At 42.9% G+C, this 21,168-nt stretch overlaps 1 protein-coding gene across 3 annotated transcripts in view; it reads left to right on the top strand.

Annotated features, from left to right (window-relative positions):
- Positions 1–207: 207 nt before the first annotated feature.
- WWC2 (WW and C2 domain containing 2) overlaps positions 208–21,168 on the top strand; it is an 88,106-nt gene continuing 67,145 nt past the window's right edge. For 2 of the 3 annotated variants that reach the window (XR_001463612.4, XM_015276544.4), the window contains exon 1: positions 208–592. Coding sequence is in view for 2 of the 3 variants with exons in the window: in XM_015276544.4 (XP_015132030.2) it covers positions 462–592 (131 nt within the window). In the remaining variant the exon portion in view is untranslated. Of the gene's footprint in view, positions 593–800; positions 1,134–21,168 lie in introns of those variants that run through there. The other variant, XM_025149946.3, reaches the window with a different exon arrangement.

Here is a 21,168-nt window from a genome sequence, read left to right as displayed (position 1 = left end):
GCCCCCGTTTCCTCCGCCGGACTTGTTCGTGCTTTTTCCGCGGCCCCGCCCGGGTCCGGGCTTCCCCCCGTCCCGCGGGCAGCGCCGGCAGGGTTAACCCTGAGGAATGCGGCGGGAGGAATGTGCATGCAGATGAGGTGGATGCTAATCTCATGCTAATGAGCGGCGGCCGCAGCCGCCCGGGGCTCAGCCGGGTTCCCCGCGCCCAGACGGCAGCTGGGCTCCTCCGGGAACCCTGACCCGGGCTGCCGCCCGCCCGCCCGCCCGCGGCAGCCCCGGCACGGTGGGCCGAGAGCCGGAGGCGAAGGAGCGCTCGCCGGGCTCCCGCCAGCGTCGTCCCCCGGCGCCGGGCCGGCCTCGGCTGCGGGCCCCCTCCGCGTCCCCCCGGCTCGGGTGGGGGCTTTTCCCGCTTCCCTTCTTTCTTTCCGTCCCTATGGAGCAGCCGCCCCCGCCGGCCGACCATGCCTAGGAAAGCGGGGAATGGGCAGCTCCCCTTACCCGATGGCTGGGAGGAGGCGAGGGATTACGACGGCAAAGTCTTTTACATCGACCACAACACCAAGCAGACCAGCTGGATCGACCCCAGGGACAGGTGGGTGCGAGGCGGGGGCCGCAGCGGGGTGCTGCCGGCCTGAGGCCGCGGAGCTCGGACAAAAGGTGGCCCCGGGCGCCGAAAGCGGCCGTGCAGCCCAACAGGTACAAAAGTTGGCCGAGGGGCCGGCCGCCATCCCGCCCCCCGCCCCGAGCACGGAGCCGCCTCCGTGCGGCACCCCCGGCCTCCCGCCCTGCCGTCCCGGCCCGAGGAACGCCGCGCCGCCGGGGAAGCGGCCGCAGGCCTCGCGTGCCCGCTAGGCCTCGGCACGGCTCAGCCCCCCGCCAGCCGCAGCCTCTTCCAGGTCTGAAGGCTGAAACGGGCAAAACTCGCCTCGAAAACGCTTTGGTGAGCGGCGTGGGCAGCTCGCGTGTTGCGAGCGCGTGAGTCATCGGGGCAGGTCTTCCAGCTGGGGAGAGGCGGTGGCCTTCGGGACGGGCGTCGGGTCCCGCGCCGCTATCTGTGCGGAGAGCCGCCCGGGTACCCGCCTCGACTTCTGGCCGCAGCACTCCTGGAAAGTAATGGGAAGAGAGAGCTTCGTGTATGTGTTGACATTATTTCCGTACCGCGTATAACGTGAAGTTAAAAACGGTCCGTTCGAGTTATCAGAAACTTGGAGAAGGCGTTGTGAACTTGTGGAACAAGCTGTCTGCATTATAAATGAGAGCCCGGGTTTGCGTTTCTCCGAGGCTGGAGAGGCAGCGGTGAGGAGCCTGCTGCTGCCTGCGGCTCGCAGAGGGGAGCGGTGACAGGCAGCACACGCTGCGCGGCCCGCTCCCCTCTCACACTTGTTGCAGCAGCAAATTCCAGCCACGGTGAACTTCGTGCTTAACGTGCTTTCAAGTGCAGAGGAATTTAAATGCCTCGTAAATATTAGGGAGGTGGTAAAGTGTACGGGACGGTGTTGTTTATTACACCTGCGATAAATTGGCCTTTTTGAGTCATTGATTTTTACTTTTTACTGCGGACAATAAAAAAGTTCAGGCTTTCCCGTCTCGAGAAGCAGCGTATTTAAAGAATTACTCGGTGTTAAGCTTTGAATTTCTGTTTGCAAAGCAGATCCTGAGGCGGTGTAATTGGGGCGAAGCAAAAAGTGAAATTTGAGAAGCTACCTGTTATAATAGTGCCTCAGGAGTACTCTAACTTAGAGTTATTTTCTACACGTTCTCTGGCCCTGAAGAGTTCAAGGGTATGCATACTTGGCGGTAAGATTTGAGCCTTTGCTGTCATTAGTAGACTACGCAGCTAAATGAATAGCCGTGGTCTGCTTGCCATCCTGTCGGTACAGGATAAATACTGTTTCATTAATACACTGATTGCAGGTGAAGGAGAAATCGGGTCCTGAGACTCGATGGTCTGTCACAAGAACCAAGGAAGTAAAGACCTTGTGAGAGTGCGGTGTTTGAAATAACTGCTTACCCTTTGTTGCTCCTGGAAAACAAGCGCAGGGATTTTGTGCTATGGAATTCCTAACTTAGTGTACGTGGCTCAACCGTGACGCTGAATCGCCTGCATGGGAGACTGACAAGCCCGTTTAATCTGCAGTTTACATTACCTGTATTTACAGTATCTGTATTTACAATCTGTTTGTATTGGTGACCTGGTCTTGTGATGGCTTTGCTTGAGAGTCCTTTGTATTTCCCAGGGATTTGGAAAATGTATGTTCTGAAACCATACGGACATAATGAGGGCTTGCTGTCAGTAAAACTGACATGTGATCTTCCAAGTTTGTCAGTACAGTAAAATCTGGATTTGCGTTGTTACTAAAACTTACCTCAACTTGTCAAAGTGAAGGTAATGCATTCTGCAGAAAGACTGAAAACAGTTTGATACTTCAGGGCTTTGACTTCCAACTTCTTTCTGTGAAGGAGGTTAAAAAGTTATCCTAAAGTACATGTGGACCCCAAATCCTTCATTGGTAAAGCGAGTGTAGAAGAGGTATGGTTTCATTGACGGTTTTTTTCTTCTGCTTTTGTGGTACGGCGTTCCCTGGGTATTTTTCCATAGAGAAGTCGTGCTTGATGTTTTAAGATACTTTTAAATCCACTTTGATTTAGAAAGTACTGGCCTCCAATATTTGCACTGTGAGACTTCTGCTATGTGCCTGTGGGTCAGCAGGTGTGCTTGGGAACAACTGGGAGCCTCACTGTTACTGGTGTGAAATAGTCATGTCTGGAAATAAACTGAAAGAGAAAATACCATATTCCAGAGCTTATTGGAAAAATTTGTTTTGTTTTTTAATTTACCCATGCTTGTTTATCTGCTTTTCTAGACATTCTGATAGTGCATGTTGCTGTGTGTATGGTTTAGCTCTGTGACTGTAATGATATCTTTGTGTATATCAGGAAGAAAATCTCACATCAACTTCAACCTCGAGGCTCAGTTTTTGTTTTTGCCCTCTCCATTTCTCTGAGTCACCCCACTGACGTTAGAGAAGCTCACGCTTGCGAGGGCAAAAGTGATTTGACTTGTGTGTTTCTAGGAGTGCTGTGACAGTCATTTCAATTGCTCTGTTCTGTGGTTTTGTAATGTATTTTCTCTGTTTAACAGTGATTGCTCTCTGCAAACTCTTAGGCTACCGTGTTGAAGACTGATGGTTGAATGGGAAGATACTTGAGGTGTAAGTTTGAGGAAGAGGAGGCATAACAGTGAGAACGTGGGAGTTGTAGCAACAGTGAAAATCACTGACTAAGCACATGCATGTTATTGTTTCTCGCATCTTGATTTCTGCATAGTAAATAGTCTCTGCTCCACTACTCAGTACTCCACTAACATAAAATACATAGCTGTATTGATATATCTTTTCTAAAATCAATTCCACATCACAAATTCCACAGTTGCAACTGGTCTTTATTTAAATGCTCATCTGCACTCACATTGGAGTGGCAAGGAATGAGCTGCTATGGAGAAAAAAATGCTTTCTTTTTGCCTCCGCTCCTCTTTCCACTGGGAAGGAGCAGCCTCCAATGAACAGATATATTTAAAATCATTCATGGCATGCTTGTCTGAGAATGTTTGTTGGGGATTTGCTAACTCTGTAACCAAGGCAGTGTGTGAGAAAGGTTGGATGAGCAGAAAGCAGAGAGCTTTGCTGCTTGTAGACTATAAGAGTTTTCTTAGTGCTGACGTGGACAGGTAATGATGTTTCCATTGCTGCTTTCGTCTTCTGGGGAGTTGAAAACTTCCATTTCTGCCATGGGTTTCAGTTACTGGGGTGAGAGTTGTCTGTCCAAATTAGAGCTTCAGGAGTTGCCTGCAGTTAGATGTTGTGTCCCTTTCCCTTCCAGAAGGACACTTTGTTACTTCATGTTTCACTGGAGTTTGCTTTCTCCTGTCCGGTGAACATCAGAAGTTGTGAGAAGGGGTGGTGCTGAGGTTAAAATCACTTGAGCGGGGGTGGATCTTAATTCTGTTTTGAGTGCGAATCTTAACACTGCTAATGTGAAGTACAACTGAGGTGTCCCACTTGTGCAGCTGTGTGGTGAGATCAGACAACGTCTCTTTTTCCTCACTTGTAATTCCCAGTGTGTTTTCCTGCCTTGTTTCAGCCTGTGGTATCATCTGCCTAACCCCACATAACTTGTTCGTGTCTGCATGTCTGTCCAGGAATGTGCATATTCCATGTGAAACTGTCTGGTATCTCATTCCAGTTTCAATGACAGGTTGGGAACTGCTTTTATTTAATTGATGTATATTTATTCAAAACAGAACCCGTGATGCAAGTTCTGAACTCGCAATGAGCGACTAGCTGTGTCTGAACTTCTGACGCCCTCGTTTGCGTATTCAGTGTAAAGCGGAATTCCAATATTGCAGTGCTAATGTAGCTGCGATAGCATCAGGCAGCGTTAAAATACATAGTGGTTGGGTATGTGGGTTTTTAACCAGTCAGTCAACTGCTTGGGGCTACGTGTTGTTGATTGTAGCGTTGGTGAAAATGGTACTGTAACTCATGTAACGCTTCTGTTCTTTATTTCTGTGGGAGCGATAGGACTGCTCTGTATCTTTCGACTCAAAGCACGTAAAGTTAACAAGTCAGGAAATGCTGCAGAGTATTTGCTTATGTGTGCAAAGTATGTACTGCTGCTAGAGCCAAGGACTGTGACCTGTTACGTAAAATGGGGCAAGTGGTCTAGACTGCGGTTTACCCGGACCCACATCTCTAGTGCTTGCCTACTGCAGCTATTTCGATTAAAACCTATCTTGACTTACAGGATAATATTACGGTAGTTCTCATGCACAATGTAAGACACAGTTAATGAGAAATTGTACACAAGGAGGAAAATACGCTCTCAAATGGAGCTGGGCTGATTACTAGAGATGTTTTCCTCTTACAGTGTGGTTAAACAAAGGAGCCCTTCAGAGCTACCTTATTTTTTTCAGAGAAAGGAAACCGACTTTCCTTCACAGCCATTACTTTGAAGTAAGTTTTCATTGTACAGGTAGAGGTCTGTACAGTGATCGAATAGAACAAATTGCTTACAACTTCAACTATTTGCTCAGGTTGTGTTCTTGTCTTATTCCCGTTACATAACTTATGTTCAAGCCTTTAGTGAAAATTCTTTGCTTAGGCACGTTATTAAGGTTATAATTATGAATAAGAACATTTATAGTGAATGGGTGACAAGTTGAATTGCATTAAATGCATTTTGTTGTTGTTGACACTCTTTTAAATCTAGAAATTGTTACAGATATTTGTGATTTCATAACTTTTATATCATACACGTGACTAAAAATCAGAAGAATACTCATGCAAGTAATGGCAGACCAGCATAGGGCAGTACTGCCATGGTGACGCAGCTTCAGACAGATGTAAATGGAAACAGTGCTGAGATTCTAGAACTGCTGTGCTGGGTCATGTAAGTCTTTATTAGAACAGCCTGCATAAGAAGTGGAAGAAGTTTGCAGAGGGGTAATGCATCCCTCTGTCTGGACTGTTGTGATTCTGTTCATTTGCCCCTGCCTTGCCAGTAGTAAACAAGGGGATAAACAGTAAACTTGGAGGTAATTAGACTGAAATGAAACCCCTACTTTTACAGTGTTATTTCCAGCAGGATCAGCTTTAGGTGTCACTGAAAGGATACTGGTGCTGCTGTGAGGAAGGAGACAGGCCTAGAGATGGGGCAAAATGGGATAGCACTCCTGCAGAGATGAAAATACAGGTAGATCAACTTCACCTGCCATTAAACTGTGTTCTTAACATCCGCTTCTTCTGTTGAGTTTCCCCATTTGTTTCTGTGTGTGTTTGCGTTCACCTTTGCTTTGCTGTGAAGGAGCAGTACAGCCATCACTGGTGTATTGATTCTAAGCATCTTTTCTGTTAGTAAGAATTTTTTTATGATATTACAAACTTCTTATTGACTGTTTTAATGTTTGTTACTGTAAAACTCGAGAAGCCAAGATAAACTGTCACTGCGTGGTTCCAGACTTAGATTCTGTTTTGTGCCTCTATTGACAATGTGCTTATGAATGGCTGATTTTTACTGTATATGAAAGGAGATTAGAAACTCTGACTTTACTACATTTTATTCTAGTTACTCATAAAATGAGTTCTAAGCTCAAATGTGAAGTACCTCACCCTGTAAGCGGTATCTTGCAGTAAAAATAGGCAGGCAGAATGATGGTGTGACTCTAGGCTTTGAGTGTTTTATTGGGTGAAGCAAACGGGAGCCGCTCATCTTCACTGATGCATTTGAGAGTTGTCTGTGTGGACAAATTGACTTGTCCTTCGTTTGGAAGGAGCAGCTGTGGGCTGAAAATTGGACTGATAGAGAAATTATGGTTTTTCTTTTGTTGCTTTTTGGCATGTTTTTTCTTTTTATATGCTTTTGTTCTATTTTGTTTTGAAGTAGCACATGTTGAGCTTCGCTGAATGCCCTTCCAGTGAAATTCTCTGTATTAAACAATCATTAATGGTGAAGTTCCTGCCTGATGAAGTCAATCTCTGGCTCTTGCTTTTTAAAAGGATAACGAAAGAGCTTCTGAGGGACAGCTGTTTTTATTATTTATGTTTCTGTGCTAGAGGCAGTATGTGAGTGATATGAACGTATTCTGCCAACTGAAAGAGTCATTTGCATCTCATAGAACAAGATTGGATGCTATCCTTTGAACTTGAATACTGTTTGTACTTGAAGAAAGACTTTATCTCATCAACTCTGAGTACTTATTGTATTCAATGTAATTGTTTGTATACATAAAGACATATATTGTCTCGGGAAAGCCAACTCCAGTTTGTGTGAACTTACCACTGTGCAGTACCACAGGTTGGACCTGCTTTGGTATATCTGTGCTGGTTTTCTCAACTCATATCTAATTTCAGTCTCTCTTTGAAAAGCAGAAGAACAACTGTACTGGGATGCCTTCCATAATATGTGATTTGTTCTTATAATCAAGATTTCAAGGTCTAGATATGTCAAATTTGTTTTTACTTTCAGTACAGGGGAAAAGATTTAGAAGAATCTGTATTATAAACTAAGGTCCTGCTGGGACATTCTCTGTTGTGTATTAGCAACTTTCTCATGTTGTTAATTAAGGAAGAGTACCTTACACACCTCTTCTTTCCTTTGAAAGTATGTTCAAGTGCTAAACTGTACTGTTGGCCAGATAAGCATATTGAATGGCCTGCAGCTATGGCTGGTGAAGAATTATTACTGACTCAATGCCACACCCTTTGCTCTGAAGAGCTTGCCTGCGTTAGATGCCTGAGAATGTTTGACAGGGCTGCAGGTATCTCTAATCATATGGCAGATGGACTTTTGATATTCTGCAGATGGTGCACGAGCTCATGGTACCACATAGCAGTAAGTATGCCCAGTGCACGATGAGTGGCACCTGCCTTTTTGCCATGTGGCAGGTCTGTGTCTTGATCGCACCTTGTCAGGGAGCAGGATTTGACCAGAGCACCGGTGTTCTCTGTCCTACAGCTCTATGGCAGTGGTTTTATTTTCATTGTGCTGTAGAGGAGCATTTGCTATGGAAAAGGGGTTTTAGTGCATTAAGGCTGCAGTAGCTGGGAGCTGAGCAAGAGAGGGAATGTTTGAAAGTTTGGGTTTGGTTTGAAAGGACAGTGGTAGAGGTGGGACATGTAATGGAATCTAATAGACGTTACATTTCTGAAGCTGTCTGGGATTACTATTGCTTGTAAAGCCTCTTTGACCTTTATTGTCTTCTGCGTTTTCATCAGAGATGCACGTGATACAAATTCTATTGTGAATTAAATGGCATTCCTACAGGTAGTCCGTCATACAGGTGTACACCTACTGTTCTTGTCAAATGTGTGCTGTCCGCTGGGATTTGAATTCAACTTTGAAACATTTTGGCTGCCTTGAATTACTCTGTGTGTTCAGTTTCAGGCATTAGCTACACATGCTTCCTTGGCACAGCACCGAAGTGTGTAATGTAGTGTGTGTGTATATGGTTTTCTGTACTGATTGATTTTCGTTGGCTTTACATTCTCAGTTATGGACAGTTTTATTGTTTGCAGGATCTGACTTCAATGTGTTCTGTTGTTGTTGTTTGGGAATTGTAGTAGAAAGTGCAAAGACCTGTGCTCTCCTTCCCCTCTCCTTTCTGTTTTTCTTCTTTTAGTTTGGGTTCAGTTGCACAGTGGTGAGAGATTGCAGTTGGGAGTGCTGTGGCTCTCTCTCAAAGAGAGATTTGCAAAGTAAGCTGTGATGCAAGTTTAAGGCATGCAGCTACTCAGTACTGCATTCCAGAGTGCACAGTGATAAACTGCCAAAGCTGGAATTGGAATGTCCACAGGGTTAGAGAGAAAGAGAAAAACCAGAATACTGCTCCGATGCTGCAACCTCGGAAGATCTGACATGAATTTTGTTCCTTTCAAGTAAAAAATAAAGTAAAATAAATCACCACGTTCCTTTTTGTGTATAGGGTTGGAACATGGATCTTTAGAGAAGCAGTGGATTCTGCTGTGTTGCAGTATCAATGTTCCTATAGGGTAGAAGTTTGGCTGAAGTTTTTCCTATTTCCCATTTGCTTTAGCAGTCATCAGCTTTGTTCTGTGCAGAGCGGGAGGGCCGAGGTGGTGTTTGGTGGGTCCCTGCATCAGGAAGGATTGTTGGCAGTGGAAGGATTGCAGATAGAACGTACATTTTCCTGAAACATCAAGTAGTAAATGATTGTTTGTGAGAGTACGCAATTCAAGATAGCAATCTGGCAAGGAGTAAAAAGACCTTTTTCCATCATGAGTGTTGCAGTGTTTGAAATGAACTGTTAATACATTTACAATCGTTCTGGTAACTTGTACAATGCTATGGGTGTGAATAATCATCTGAGACCTCTGCAGGACATTCCTGAAATAGTGTTCAAATGACCAGAGAAATTATGGGATGCAGCAAAACATACAAACACTATATGCCTTCTAGTCAGGCTCTTGCCATCAGTACTTTGATGCTGCACTAAGTAAGGCTTAATATGTGGGAACTTAGGTGTTAAACATGTTTTCTTCAAGTTTCTGAGCTTCAGATGTTCTTTTGTTGTTTGTTTGCTTTTCCTGGTTGTTATAATCCCCGTGCTATATTTTTATATCTGCTCTTTCAGAGGAAGACTTTACTGATGTAAAGTTTGAAGTTCATTGAGGGATTGTTCTTAATTAGTCAGACTGCTGTGTTAGCTAGTTTAATGAGGTGACAATCTAGGAGGTGAATCTCAAAGCAAATTATTATGGTGACTTGGATTAGGCTTTTTGGTTCTTGCTTACGTTCCTGCTTGCTAGTCTTGTTCTGCCTCACTTGCTCCCACTGCTTATAATGATGTAAAACGAGCCCTGGAGTTCTGTGCCATTGCAGGTCATTGGTTTGCATTCAGGACCTGGCTGTCCCGTTTGCTCAGAATACATGAAAGCCATTAAAACTTTATTTGTCCAGGCAGGGTTTTGGCAAGAAAAATAAATTTTGAGGGCAAATGTAGAAGAGTTAAGGTTTTGTGTTGGTTTTTTTTTTCTTAAACAAGCAAAAAGACTTAGAACCTCCTATAGCTGTTATTTCCAGTACTTTTTTGTTTTCTAGGGTAGAGAGTCCTATTAGTGCTAAAAGCAAATATTTCAGAGTTTCACAACTTGCCTTTCCTACACTGTTGACCGGACATATGTGGGGAAATGTGGTATTATTGGGGGAGATCATCAAGTTAATTAGTTGTCATGTTTTGGAAAGAAATCCTGGGTTCAGGGGAGTAATATGTTGATCTAATCTGTTTAAGTTCAAAGAAAGGACTTAATAATTCACGAAGTCATCAATCCCAAACAGCCGTACCTTTAATGGAAGAATCAAATGATGATAAGAAGCTGCAGGACAAGGGCATGAAAATGTGCTGCACTGGAATGGGAATTAATGGGGGCAGTGGGAAGTTGCCAGTGATGTGCTGCAGTATCATGACATTCACTCCGTCGCTGCAGTAGCGTCCACAAAATAATGTGAAGTTGGATTTTACTCTACCTGTCAATCCTACGTGCGAAGGTGCAGAAGTCAGACGTCTTTCTCATTTTGAAGACCACGTGCTGCATAATGCTGAATTAGATCTGGTGCTCAGCAGATAGGATGTAATTTGAATTTTAGAATGTAATGGGGAAAACACGTATTACATCTGGTGACTGGTTTGTTAAAGGTACCTGCAAGAAGGCTGCGTTATTTGCAGCGTAATCTTGGCGTTAGTCCTGCTGTACATAGTAAAAGCGTCTAGCTGCCATTTTTGTCTGTTCCTTCAAATGTCACTTTGGAAGAGACGGCCTGTTAAAGTTTGTTCCAGAAGGCATTTTCTGAGATAGGGATGATTGAAAACAACTCTCCCGAATGGCCCCTTGCTGTACTTCACACATCATAACAGCTTTTATTCGGCACTGTGATTGTTTTTTAAATTACTACCTGCGGATGAATACTTGAAAGAATTGCCCTGCTGGCTGCGTATTTGGTTTGATTGGGGACTATCTTGAAGTTGCCTTTAAATTACGTGGGGTTCTTGATGATCCTAGCATTTTCTAATCTTTCTTCTGCTGCATGGTTTTCTTCCACCCATTCTTACAAGTCCGGGAAGAATAAGAATTCTTTTCAATTTCAATTAAGAAAAGAAATCATTTCAAGCGAATGCATACAGAGATGCTTCTTTCAAAAATGATGAAGATGCTGTTTGTTTTGCATTATTCTTCCACCTGAAGATATAAACTATGTAATGGATGATTATTTTACTAACAGATGCCGATCAACTAGAAACTGTTTAATTTACAAAAGATGTATTTGTCACAGGGGAAGCTCCGAGTGACATCCATAAGAGCGGTGTACAAAAGCAATACCGCTTTAATACTTTATTAAAATATCAACATGGCAGTAATGTGCTACATGTTTTTCAGGGATGGATGTTTCGTTGGAGTGTCACTGAAAAGACAGGCAGAAGAAAAGAGAAGAAATGAATGTCATCAGACAGAGTGACAGTTGAAGTTAGTTGAAACATTTTGAATAAACAGGGTTTTTTAAATATATTTAAGAGCCTGAAGCGTTGATAAGTCTGTATAGAATGTTCCAGCCTTCCTTTTTGACAGCAGGTTTTGTGAGGGAGCTGTTTTGGGAGTGGGAAAGACTGGGAAGGTTTTATCACTTGTTAGTCAGGGCAGCGGTCTGGAATGTGAAAGAATCAGATTGCAGTTCCTGTCCCAGTGGAGAGCGGTGAGGTGCTGTTGGAAAGCCAGCCCTATGGGATGCAGGAGCTGCTGCAGGTAGCGAGCGGCCAGGCCTGGTTCTGTAGCTGCTGCAACCCGAGGCAGCAGGGAAAGGGAAATGCAGGTGGCACTTCTGAAAATGGAGCGTTCTGATTTTATTTTTTTCTGGAGGGGAAAAACAAACAAAGGAATAAAAGAAACAGTGCTGTAAAAACTCCCATGAAGTGTAGTTGTCCTCTAGATATCATTGAGGTGTGCCTATCGCTAGAAATATTTAACCAAAGACAATTCGTAATCTCCATAAATTCCTCTCAGATTTTTATCAACAATCATTTCCAGCTTCAGTTGCTGTGCCCTCCATGCCCTCTGTTTCCTGTGTATGATCTTTGTTGTTGTTGTTGTTGTTTGGAACATAGCTCAACTGAATAAGCAGCAGATAGGAGTGTGATGGAAATCCACTCAGATAAATTGCTCCATCTATAGGAGCAGTGTGGGATAAATAAAGGGGAGGTGAGGGCGATGGCTGCAGCAGAGTGCAACATTTCTCGTGTGCTGAAGTCCCCCATACCTGTGAGCTTGTTGGCAGCTTAGCAGCACACCCTGGGTTGTTAGCGGCTGGCAGGAGGAGCATGATTTGCTCTGTGCAGCCCTTGTTTGGTCTGCTCTTTGGGCCATGCACATAGGGCTAACCAGGCCTGCCTTCTGCTGATCCCTGAAAACTGAGTTCAGATGGTCCTAGCTGTGTTTTAGCTACCTTTGGCCTTGGAAATTGCATTCCCCCTTCTGTTTTCTCTTTCTGAGGCATTAAAGCAGCTGGAGGAAGCATGACAGAAGGAAACAAAGACGTAAAGGTCAGCATTGGGGTGTTTCGGTCCTTGTATTGTCTTAGCAGGGAGTTTGGTCTCTTATGGCAGGCTGCAGAAATCCCCCATACCTCAATAGAGGGATTTCTCTGACCCTTGTCAGTCTCGTTCTATATGTGGCAACTGCAAGCCATGCTCTGTGTGCTCTACACTGTCTCAGCTGACAAGGAGACTTAACCATCTTTCTGCCTAAAGTGACTTTCCCCGGATCATCCAACCAGATGGGTCATTTTGCCTGTGTTCTTACTGCTACAGTGATTACCTGGCTGCAGAATCCATTCCTGGCCCCCCATAAAGGACTTTGGTTATAGCCTAAGCATGGTGTGTGGCAGTGCTGTAAAGTTCTTTGGGCGTTAAACTTCCTAGTCAGGTTAACAAAGGGAAGAGATGTTGTCTCCCTGAAGACCAGTGAAAGGATCACAAAATGCTCTAGCCTGCTTTCTTCATCTGGCACATTAGATTGCCATGCTCCATCAACCGGACTAATTCCTTGGCTGCCAGTGAGGGTCACCAAGCACTGCTGCTTCCTTACGTGTCTCCTAGTGGCTGGTTTCAGAGGAACAACAGGAAAGCAATCCAGGCTTGGAAAACAAGGAACTAAACTCTGTTCCTTTGCAAACCCTGTCTATCTCTGATGTGTAAGGGCATGCTTTTCTTCTGCAGGCTCTGGTCAGATGGAGTCAGGTGTCACGACTGAAAGCCAAGCATGTTTTATGAAGGCTTTTGAAAGCAGAAATCACTTCTGGATGGAAGTCTTGTTTGTATTGTTTCAAAAATGCTGGTAATGATTGAAATGCCCTAATTTTCAAAAGCGAGCAGGACTGTTACTCCACTGCTTGTGGATGTCAGTGTTTCATTAAAGTGGTGTCGCTATGTGTAGAAGTTATGTAAACAGAATAATAACCCCTGTAACAGTCTTAAGTATGGTAAAGGAAAGTGATAGAACTACAGTGATTTGAGCAGAGAAAAAGTAGTGAGGTGGAGGAGAAAAACTGTGATTCACAAAATGAAGCACTATTTCTGCTTTTTGCACAAAGCAGCAATCTCAGCAATAAGGATGGAGCTTAGACCCTTTCACCCAGAGTTCCATAAAGAGCAGTTTTTCCCCGTATTTGACCAGTGTAAAAACTAATGAAACACAGGAACTGGATTGGGAAAGGATAAAATTAACACGTACTGAAAGCAACAGAAGAGCTATGCAGATCACCTTTAGGAAATAACTTAAGTGTATTGTTCTTTTGCAGAAGCTTACCTCCCTCCGTACTGTTTTTGCCTATAAAAGTTCAGTTCTTTATAGCATGGCACAAAGAGAGATGCTTAGAGTACTGACAGCCGAAAGCATGAAACGATGGGCACGCAAGCGCATTGAGATGTTTAGAACAAAATGTGAAGGAATGGATTTTTCATTAAACAAGCACGCGGCACTGATGATTCCTCTAACTCCTGCCATTTCAAAGACTTGACAGAAGATCAAATCTCTCACTTTATGTCTGATTTAAATCAATCATTGTTCTGTCCGGCAAAATTCCAAGCTCACATTTGAAAGCTCTTTTGAGAATTATCCTTCCCCCACCCTAAGTTCTATCTGCCAGATCAGGAAATTCCAGCTTCTTCTCTTTAACTTACTATGGAGTCCCCAGAGTCTGAAATGCAGAAAGCAGATTTTTTTTTTTTGCTGGACTGTGAATAATCACAATCCTCTTTTTCTTCCCTAACCTTTTCACATGCTTTCTAAAGCACAGCTTTAGCCACGCTCGCTGCTTGCACATAAGCTATAAAAGAATTGCACTTAGCGTCGTGAGTTTGGAAATCTGTCCTTGTTAGGTCAAAGTCCGTGCTTGTACACATCTCTCTTTGTTAATTTCCCTTGTATTTGTTTTAATTGCTTTGCTTAATACACCGTAGAGTGTTGAAATGTCTAATGGCGTTTTCAACGGGTTAGAAGTTTGATTCCTATTTCATTACAGTGCCCCCATTTTTTTTAAGCTTTCCAATACTTGTAGAAATGGGCTGATGTAGGAGTGTCAGAAGCCTAGCCTCCACGCAGATACATTTTGTTGTAAAAGCTTGAATGATACATGAGGTAATTTCCCAAAGGAACCTGAGGATATCATGTAGAATCGGAGGAAAAATAGTATCTCTGAGTATTAATATTTATGTTAAAGATTTCTCACAAAAGCAACTGATGTAGATTGATTTATGAGAGACCGTATGAGACTTTCATTGAAAAGTTTAAAGAGATGACACAAGTAATTGGATAGTGGAGATTTGTATCTGGGCTATCTCTTAAGAGCAATCTTCTCTATTCACTTTAAGAGAATAATAAATGGCGAATGGAGATGTAATGCTTATCCTGGCACGGGGTGACTGTGTGCTTCCACTGAGTGAGCTGATGGTGAGGGCTTTCATTACTCACGCTGTGTAAAAACTTTACATTTAGCGAAACACTTAAGTGATTTTTATGAAGTAATCATTTAAAAATACGGTGTGTAAGAAATAGCAGAAGCCTGTGAAATTGCAGCTTTCTAGTCAGCTGAATTTATTGTAGCACTGCTTATATGGCGACTTGCCTCTCCCAGTGCAGAAGATATATACAAGGTGGGAGATTACCATTTAATCAACTGTTTATGCTTAGGCACTGTTTTCTATGGAAGTCCCATTGCTCAGTATTTGAGAGAGTCTTGTAGCTTCTGATGTCATTAGCAAGTTTTTTGATCTCTCCTTACTCTTTGGAGTAGTTCCTCATTAAGGAACTAGTGTTGACTTAAAAAAAATAGAATAGTCATAATGGTAGAAGTAAAGCCTCTCGCAGAGGGACATAATCTTGAACTTTGGTTTTGGCAAGCCTCGTAAAAGTCAGGTAAGTGTAATCACAGCCATGGTTTGGTTCTGTCTTTGTTGAAGGCCATGGCAAGTCTGCCCTTGCCTTCTATGGACCAGGAGGCTGTGCATGGGGCGTTTCCTTGTCTTGCTCTGGGAAGCTGCTTATCCTTTGTGGGACTGGACTCTTCAGTGATTTACCTCACTTTGCTTTGAGATTCAAGTAATTAGTAGATCAAGGATGTGTAATAATTAGCTATTTTCTTAATCGCCTGAGCAGTTCCATTTCATAATACATTTGGAATTCACATGTCATTCTCAAACATATCTTCACTTTTTCAGTAATGGGACTTTGCAACTAGCTGAAGTTCATTGTTAGTCCAAAACATTCTCAGCCTACCAAAACCAGTCTTCTCATCTTCACTGTGTAAAAAACTGCATGCTATAATTAAGCACCTCTCCAATTTTACATGCTCAGACTTACCTGTTCTAATAGCTTATTCTTATGGAGTAGTAGTAGCAGTCACGTATATTACAGTATCGCAGGCAATCCCCATGAAGGACCAGAATTCAGTGTCTGCTGGATACTCTGCTCTGAACAAGCCTTGAGAGAACCGGAATTGGGACTACGGTTGGCGGTGGTTCCACCCTTTCTCTTGTGCTGGCATTTGTAGCAGTAGTGAACTGCCCAGCAGCTAGGATGGTGTGAAAATGAGTAATACAATCTCTCCACTCCTATTTATTTATTCGATCTGCCTTACTCTGGGGTCACCAGGATGTCAGCACAGGTGTACTGGAGACCAAAACTCAATTTGTTTTTTAAGATGCTGTCTAATAGTGTTGACCAGGGTGGGGGAAAACCACTTGCCTTGATCTGCAGGGGTCTGTGAGCTGCCTTTGCTGATCTGGCAGGCTGCTGACTCACATTCAGTTTGCTTGCCCACCAGGACTCTGGGGCTGCTCCCAGGCTGAGCAGTCCCAGACTGCATTGTTAAAAGGGGTTTTTCCTCCCTGCAGGGTGGAAAACACTGGGTGTTTATTCCTGCCAAATTTCTTAAGGTTCCTGTTGGCCCATTCCTTTTCAGTGGTGGTCGTGTCCTTGGCAGTGTTGGTTGTTCCCCCAGGTTTGGATTCATCTGCAAGTCTAATGAGATTGCGCTGATGCATCCTCCTCGTCATTGATGCAGATGTTGAACAGGACAGGTCCCTGCAATATTTCGTAGTGGCTTCTAGGTAGAACACAGCTCTATTGGTATATCTACTGAATTGGTAGCTCAAAAGAAGGCAGGCCTGGACTGTAGGCCGCTGGTACAAGTCTGGGGCAGAGAAAGGGGTGATCAGCCAGAAGTACTTACTGTCAGTGGTGCCTATTGCTGTGAGCTTTGTAGTGGCGATGCACTGCTGAATTTACTTGTAACTCTTGACTAGGATAGTCCTAAATTTTTAGTGAAGTTCAAGATTGACCATGCTACTTGCTACAAATGTGATTAATACAAACCTAAGAAATGCCAATTTAAAGCAATATGTAGTTTTTAAAAAATCCCTTGTGTGATTAACAGAAGCAAAAAAAAAAAAAATTCTATGGGAAAAAACCCAATGGCTCATTATAAAATATTGAATCCTTGATGTTGGGTAAGTAAGAATGCATTAAAGGGACTTAAAAGATACCTTTGCTTATGAGTTTGCAGTTTCTCTGTCATGTCTGCAGCGGGGCAGATTTAAGAATCCTTTCTAACATGGGTTGTGTTTGAAGTGTGTGCACAAGGCCAAAGTATTTTTTTTCTTTTCCTCATCCCAGTGGGGAGCATTCTTCACCCTTTCATCATTGTAAATTAACCCTTAAGATCTGTCTGTTTTGTGTTCCTTTTTGATGCTGAAGGATGAGGTTCATACCACACTGTTTAGCTATACTACTACTTTAGTAGCTTTATTCAATCAGTTATTAAACTTTTACATTTTTGGTAATAATATAAAGGTCAGCAGCTTCTGTGTGAGTTCCTTTAAACTTATTCAAGGCAGAGTGCAGTATATGACATGGTTTCTGTCTTTGGATTTCTAATTTCCCATCCCAGCAGCCTCAGGAAAGGAAGGAGTAGCGAGTTCAATTCGTCCTTTTGCACATGCCGCTAAGAGTGAGTTCAGAAGAGAAGTTCCAGTAGCAAAGCGCGTGCATCTGAAATGCTGGCTTCCTCTCCTAGTAACAGTGAAGCCGTTTGGCTTTCTGACTTCTGCCAAATGTTACGCTGATTCAAAGAACCATCCACACAGAGCTGAGCAACATCAGTGGTATTGGCAGAAATACTCAATGTCTCTTGCTCCAATTAAAAGTGTTTCAGTGACACAAAATCTCTTAAGTGATTTTTGTGCATAACCTCGTTCCTTTTTTACTTGGCGTTTCGAAGAGTTAGCTTAAGCAGTTGAATTTAAACATGTGCAAAATAAGGCCATTCTGGTGTTCTCGTTTCCCTTTCTCACATATGCTTTCACCTTGAAAGTTAGGACTGGTAAAACGTTTTTGCATCTTTGTGGCAGTGTTGTGAATATTGCTTCGATGTTTGTATGCTTTGAAGAAATGGTGGCAATTTATCCTGTACTATTTAAGGACCATAGCCAGGGAATGGGTTTAACATGTATCATGTTCATTGAAGTATAGTTCTTGAAGTAGAATTATCTTTTTAAACCAATGCTGCCAATTGCTAATGAACCTGAAGGGAGCATTTCTACCTGTTGGAAAGGTAGAAAGCCCTATTCCAATCTGATAAGCAGAGCATTGGCTCTTCTGACCAACCCAGATTCCCTCGTCGAGTGTCTCTTAGAATTCCTAAGCGATCTTTGAAACTACTACTTTGGAAGCATTTCCATAGCTCTCAACAACTGCTTGTGCAAAACACACTCAGTAAAGAGAGATGTGTGATAATTGATTGTATCCTGGGGTACAGAAAAGGCTTTTTAATTTTCTTTTTTTTTTTTTTTTATTTTACCTTGTTAGGATCTGTGAAGTGTATCTGACATGGAAGATGTCATCGGTTTGGCACAAGAGGTTAAAGTTGGTTTATTTCATGTTTGAATAGGGAGCCTTGCTGAAATAAATTGAGTACGTGCGGTATTCCTGTGATTGGCTGCCAGAGAGCTTGCTGCATTCGTTCTTGGTTTTGGTTTATGTTTGGTGCTGTGGATTAATTTTTTTTCCTCTTTTGTTCCTTTTTTGAAGGCAGTTTCTGGGTCTGGGTGTGTGGGAAGTCGCAGGAGAGCACTTGTGTGTTTCCTGTTACATAATTGCTGTGTATTTCCCATTCCTCCAACCTTATTGCCAGAAGGAAGAAATTTGAAAACTTGAATTTGATTAATATTGTGAATAAAGAATGTGAAAACAGGAGAGGTGCTGATGGAGTTCTGCTTTTTTAATATAATATTATTTTTGGCATGTCTTTTACAAAGAAAGGCAATTCAATTTCAATAAAAGCATTAAGAGTTATACATATTAAACCAATTGGAGAGGGATTAAGTGTGGGCCAGGGCATATGTCTGAATCCTTCATGTGGCTGTGATTTCAGAGTGCTTTGACACCTCAGCATCGTATGTTTTTACGTTCAGCAGTGGATCTGTGTGAAGCCACCACATTTGCCCTTAGTTGTTATCTCAGTTTAGTGCAGTTTCATGATCTGTGTCCATCTGTAGTATCTGTGCTTCTTGGGCTGTTGCAGAGTCCATCACTCCACTCTCAAAGATGTATGGATTTTTCCAGAGGCTGCCTTCTTTGGAACGATAGCTGAAATGATTGAATTTCTAAACCATTTGCACCAAGAGCCATCAGACTTTTTAAGGGTCTCCTTATTAGTATTGTGATGCAAATATATTCCCCTCTCTTTTTTTCATGATAGTGTGCTGTTTGCAGTTGTATCACATCCACGGTGTGTTTGTGCCCTTTCCAGGTGAATGGCTGTTAGTCCATTTTGCAGACTGCTACTACTCCAGTAGCATCTGGAAATAGAGTTCACCAGTGCCAGGTGTTGGCTGAGTGTCTGTATACCGGTTGAACTGGGATCTGGTTCTGTATTTTTGCAACAGGAGCTGCAGGATACTGCAAGGTACGCAATGATTTCATGAAATATGCACTGTAAACTATCATAAAACAAGAGACTGAATGAAAAGCTAGGAATGTGGGCATGAGGAGTTCAGTATTAAGAGTAACGGTGAGAGTGTGGTGCAGTCTCCACAAGAGTGCACTTGGTGGGTCTGCATCTGAATTGCAGTGACCTTGGGCAGTTAACTCAAGTTCACTCTTCCTTGCTTGTGGAATGATTGGTGTGCTTGGCCCAAACACTCCACAGTGCTGAAATGGGATGTTTATGGGGTTATTTGAGACATCCAGATGGATGGTGCTTCTCAAAAGTGCTCATCGCAGATTTAAGTTTCCTGCTACTGGAATGGGCAGCAGTCCTGCTGGCTTCTGTGGGAGCAGAGTCAGGCAAGGAGTGTTTATAATATCCCCTTTGTATATCCAAAGGTCCCTTGCAATGCAATTATTTGTCTGCAGGAGAAGGAAAGGGGAGTTCACAGAACAACATTTTCAAAATACTTTTCTGTAGAGTTCACTTGGACTGGTGTGCACATGAAATTTAGAGAAAGGAGGAAAGGGAAAGGCTGGAAATAGGAGAGATCTGTTAACATTAACATTACTGTTACAATTTTTTTTTTTTCCCAGTTTTGTCTGCATTCTTTCTTGGGGTTTTCCAGGTGGTATTTTCATGCTACAGTAATGTCCTGTAATTTAACCCTTTCACAGATAACTGGCTGCCACAAAGCATGCTTTCGATACTTACTTCTTGTCATATCCATGTGACCCATCATCCGAAAGAGCAGAATAAATGTCTTAATCCTTGATAATAAGTATTTCAGCCTGTGGTCATTCTCCTCCCATTTTCATATAACGTCTCAATTAGATGGTAAGCTTTTTGGACGGATGTTGCTCGTGTTTGCCTACAGAAACTCTTGGAGAGTTTGTGCCTTCTTTAAGTTTCACAAACCTACACTTGACTGATTTGTATTTATCTTTTTAAAACGTGCACTTCTAAATGTATGTTTTCCTATTATAGAGAAATAGTTTGATAATAAATGTATGAAATGAGAAGTGGGAGGAGATGGGTAAAGGAAACATTTCCAAGTTAAGTTTGCCAGCAGCAGTTGTGGGACTGGGAGCATTTAAGCTCACTGGAAACATATCATGGGGTTTATGGCCTTAGATTAGTAGTAATAGCTAATTTTCTTAACGGGGCTTTTGATTGACAACAAGGGCTTCCTCTATAAACATTATCCAAGCACATACACAAATAACGTATAGCAGCGCTGCGCATAATAGCCTTTTCATAATGTTGCTGCATTTGAGCTTTCCAGGGGAAAAGCTCGAAGGTCGTGCTGCTGGTTTATGGCTGTGGAATTATCCCTGCGCGAGGTTATGGTTATCAGACATTCCTGACATTCCAGGTGTCCAATATTATAGTGCTTACACGCCAGTGCAGGACCAACTGCTGCGGCGAAGAACAACGCAGGACAAAACACTCATGGTACTGCCCATTTCCACTCCTCCATCCTGTATCCTTTCCAGCTATCTTCTTTGCATTGAACTTGGCATTGCTGAAGGGATAAATTATGAGTAGAGATTTTTTTTTTTCCTACAAAAGTTTACTTGTTTTCCTTTTAAATTAAATGTTTGGTTTCTTTCAGTATTTTCTACTGGTAAAACAGTGCAACAAAATGGACAGCTGTGTTCAGTGTGTTATTTTTTTTTTCCTTCACTGATGGTAAGTGGAAGGCAAAAACAGTTTATCATAATCAGAAGGAAGAGGAAACAGAAAGCCACGCCTGCTGGCGGTTTGACCTGGTCCTGCAGGCAGTGGGTGTGGGTCCCTTCCTTCCCTAAAGCATTCCTCCCCTCTGGGTCTCTGCCATTCAGGCTGTGGCCTTCTCAGAAGCACCTGTGGAGGGACTGTGAGCTGACACCAAGCTCATGTTTTGGCTTTGTTGGCTGTTGGTTTTCCTTTCTTTTTTGTTGTTGTTGCAGGTGTAAGGGGATATTTGGTTTAAAGAACTTGTTGCTCTCGAAATTCAGTGCATCTTTTCTGCTAAGTACATTGCCTGGGTTGTCTTATAGCGGTTCTGTTTGGAGTTGGAAAATTATCAGAAGCAGTCAAGTTTTTTTCAGAGTTCGATTTTTTTTTATTTTATTTTAT

Source organism: Gallus gallus, chromosome 4 (genome assembly GCF_016699485.2).
Source record: "Gallus gallus isolate bGalGal1 chromosome 4, bGalGal1.mat.broiler.GRCg7b, whole genome shotgun sequence".
Classification (NCBI taxonomy): Eukaryota; Metazoa; Chordata; class Aves; order Galliformes; family Phasianidae; genus Gallus; species Gallus gallus.
Note: the sequence above shows the minus strand (reverse complement) of the source record. Positions and strands in the feature narration are given on the sequence as shown.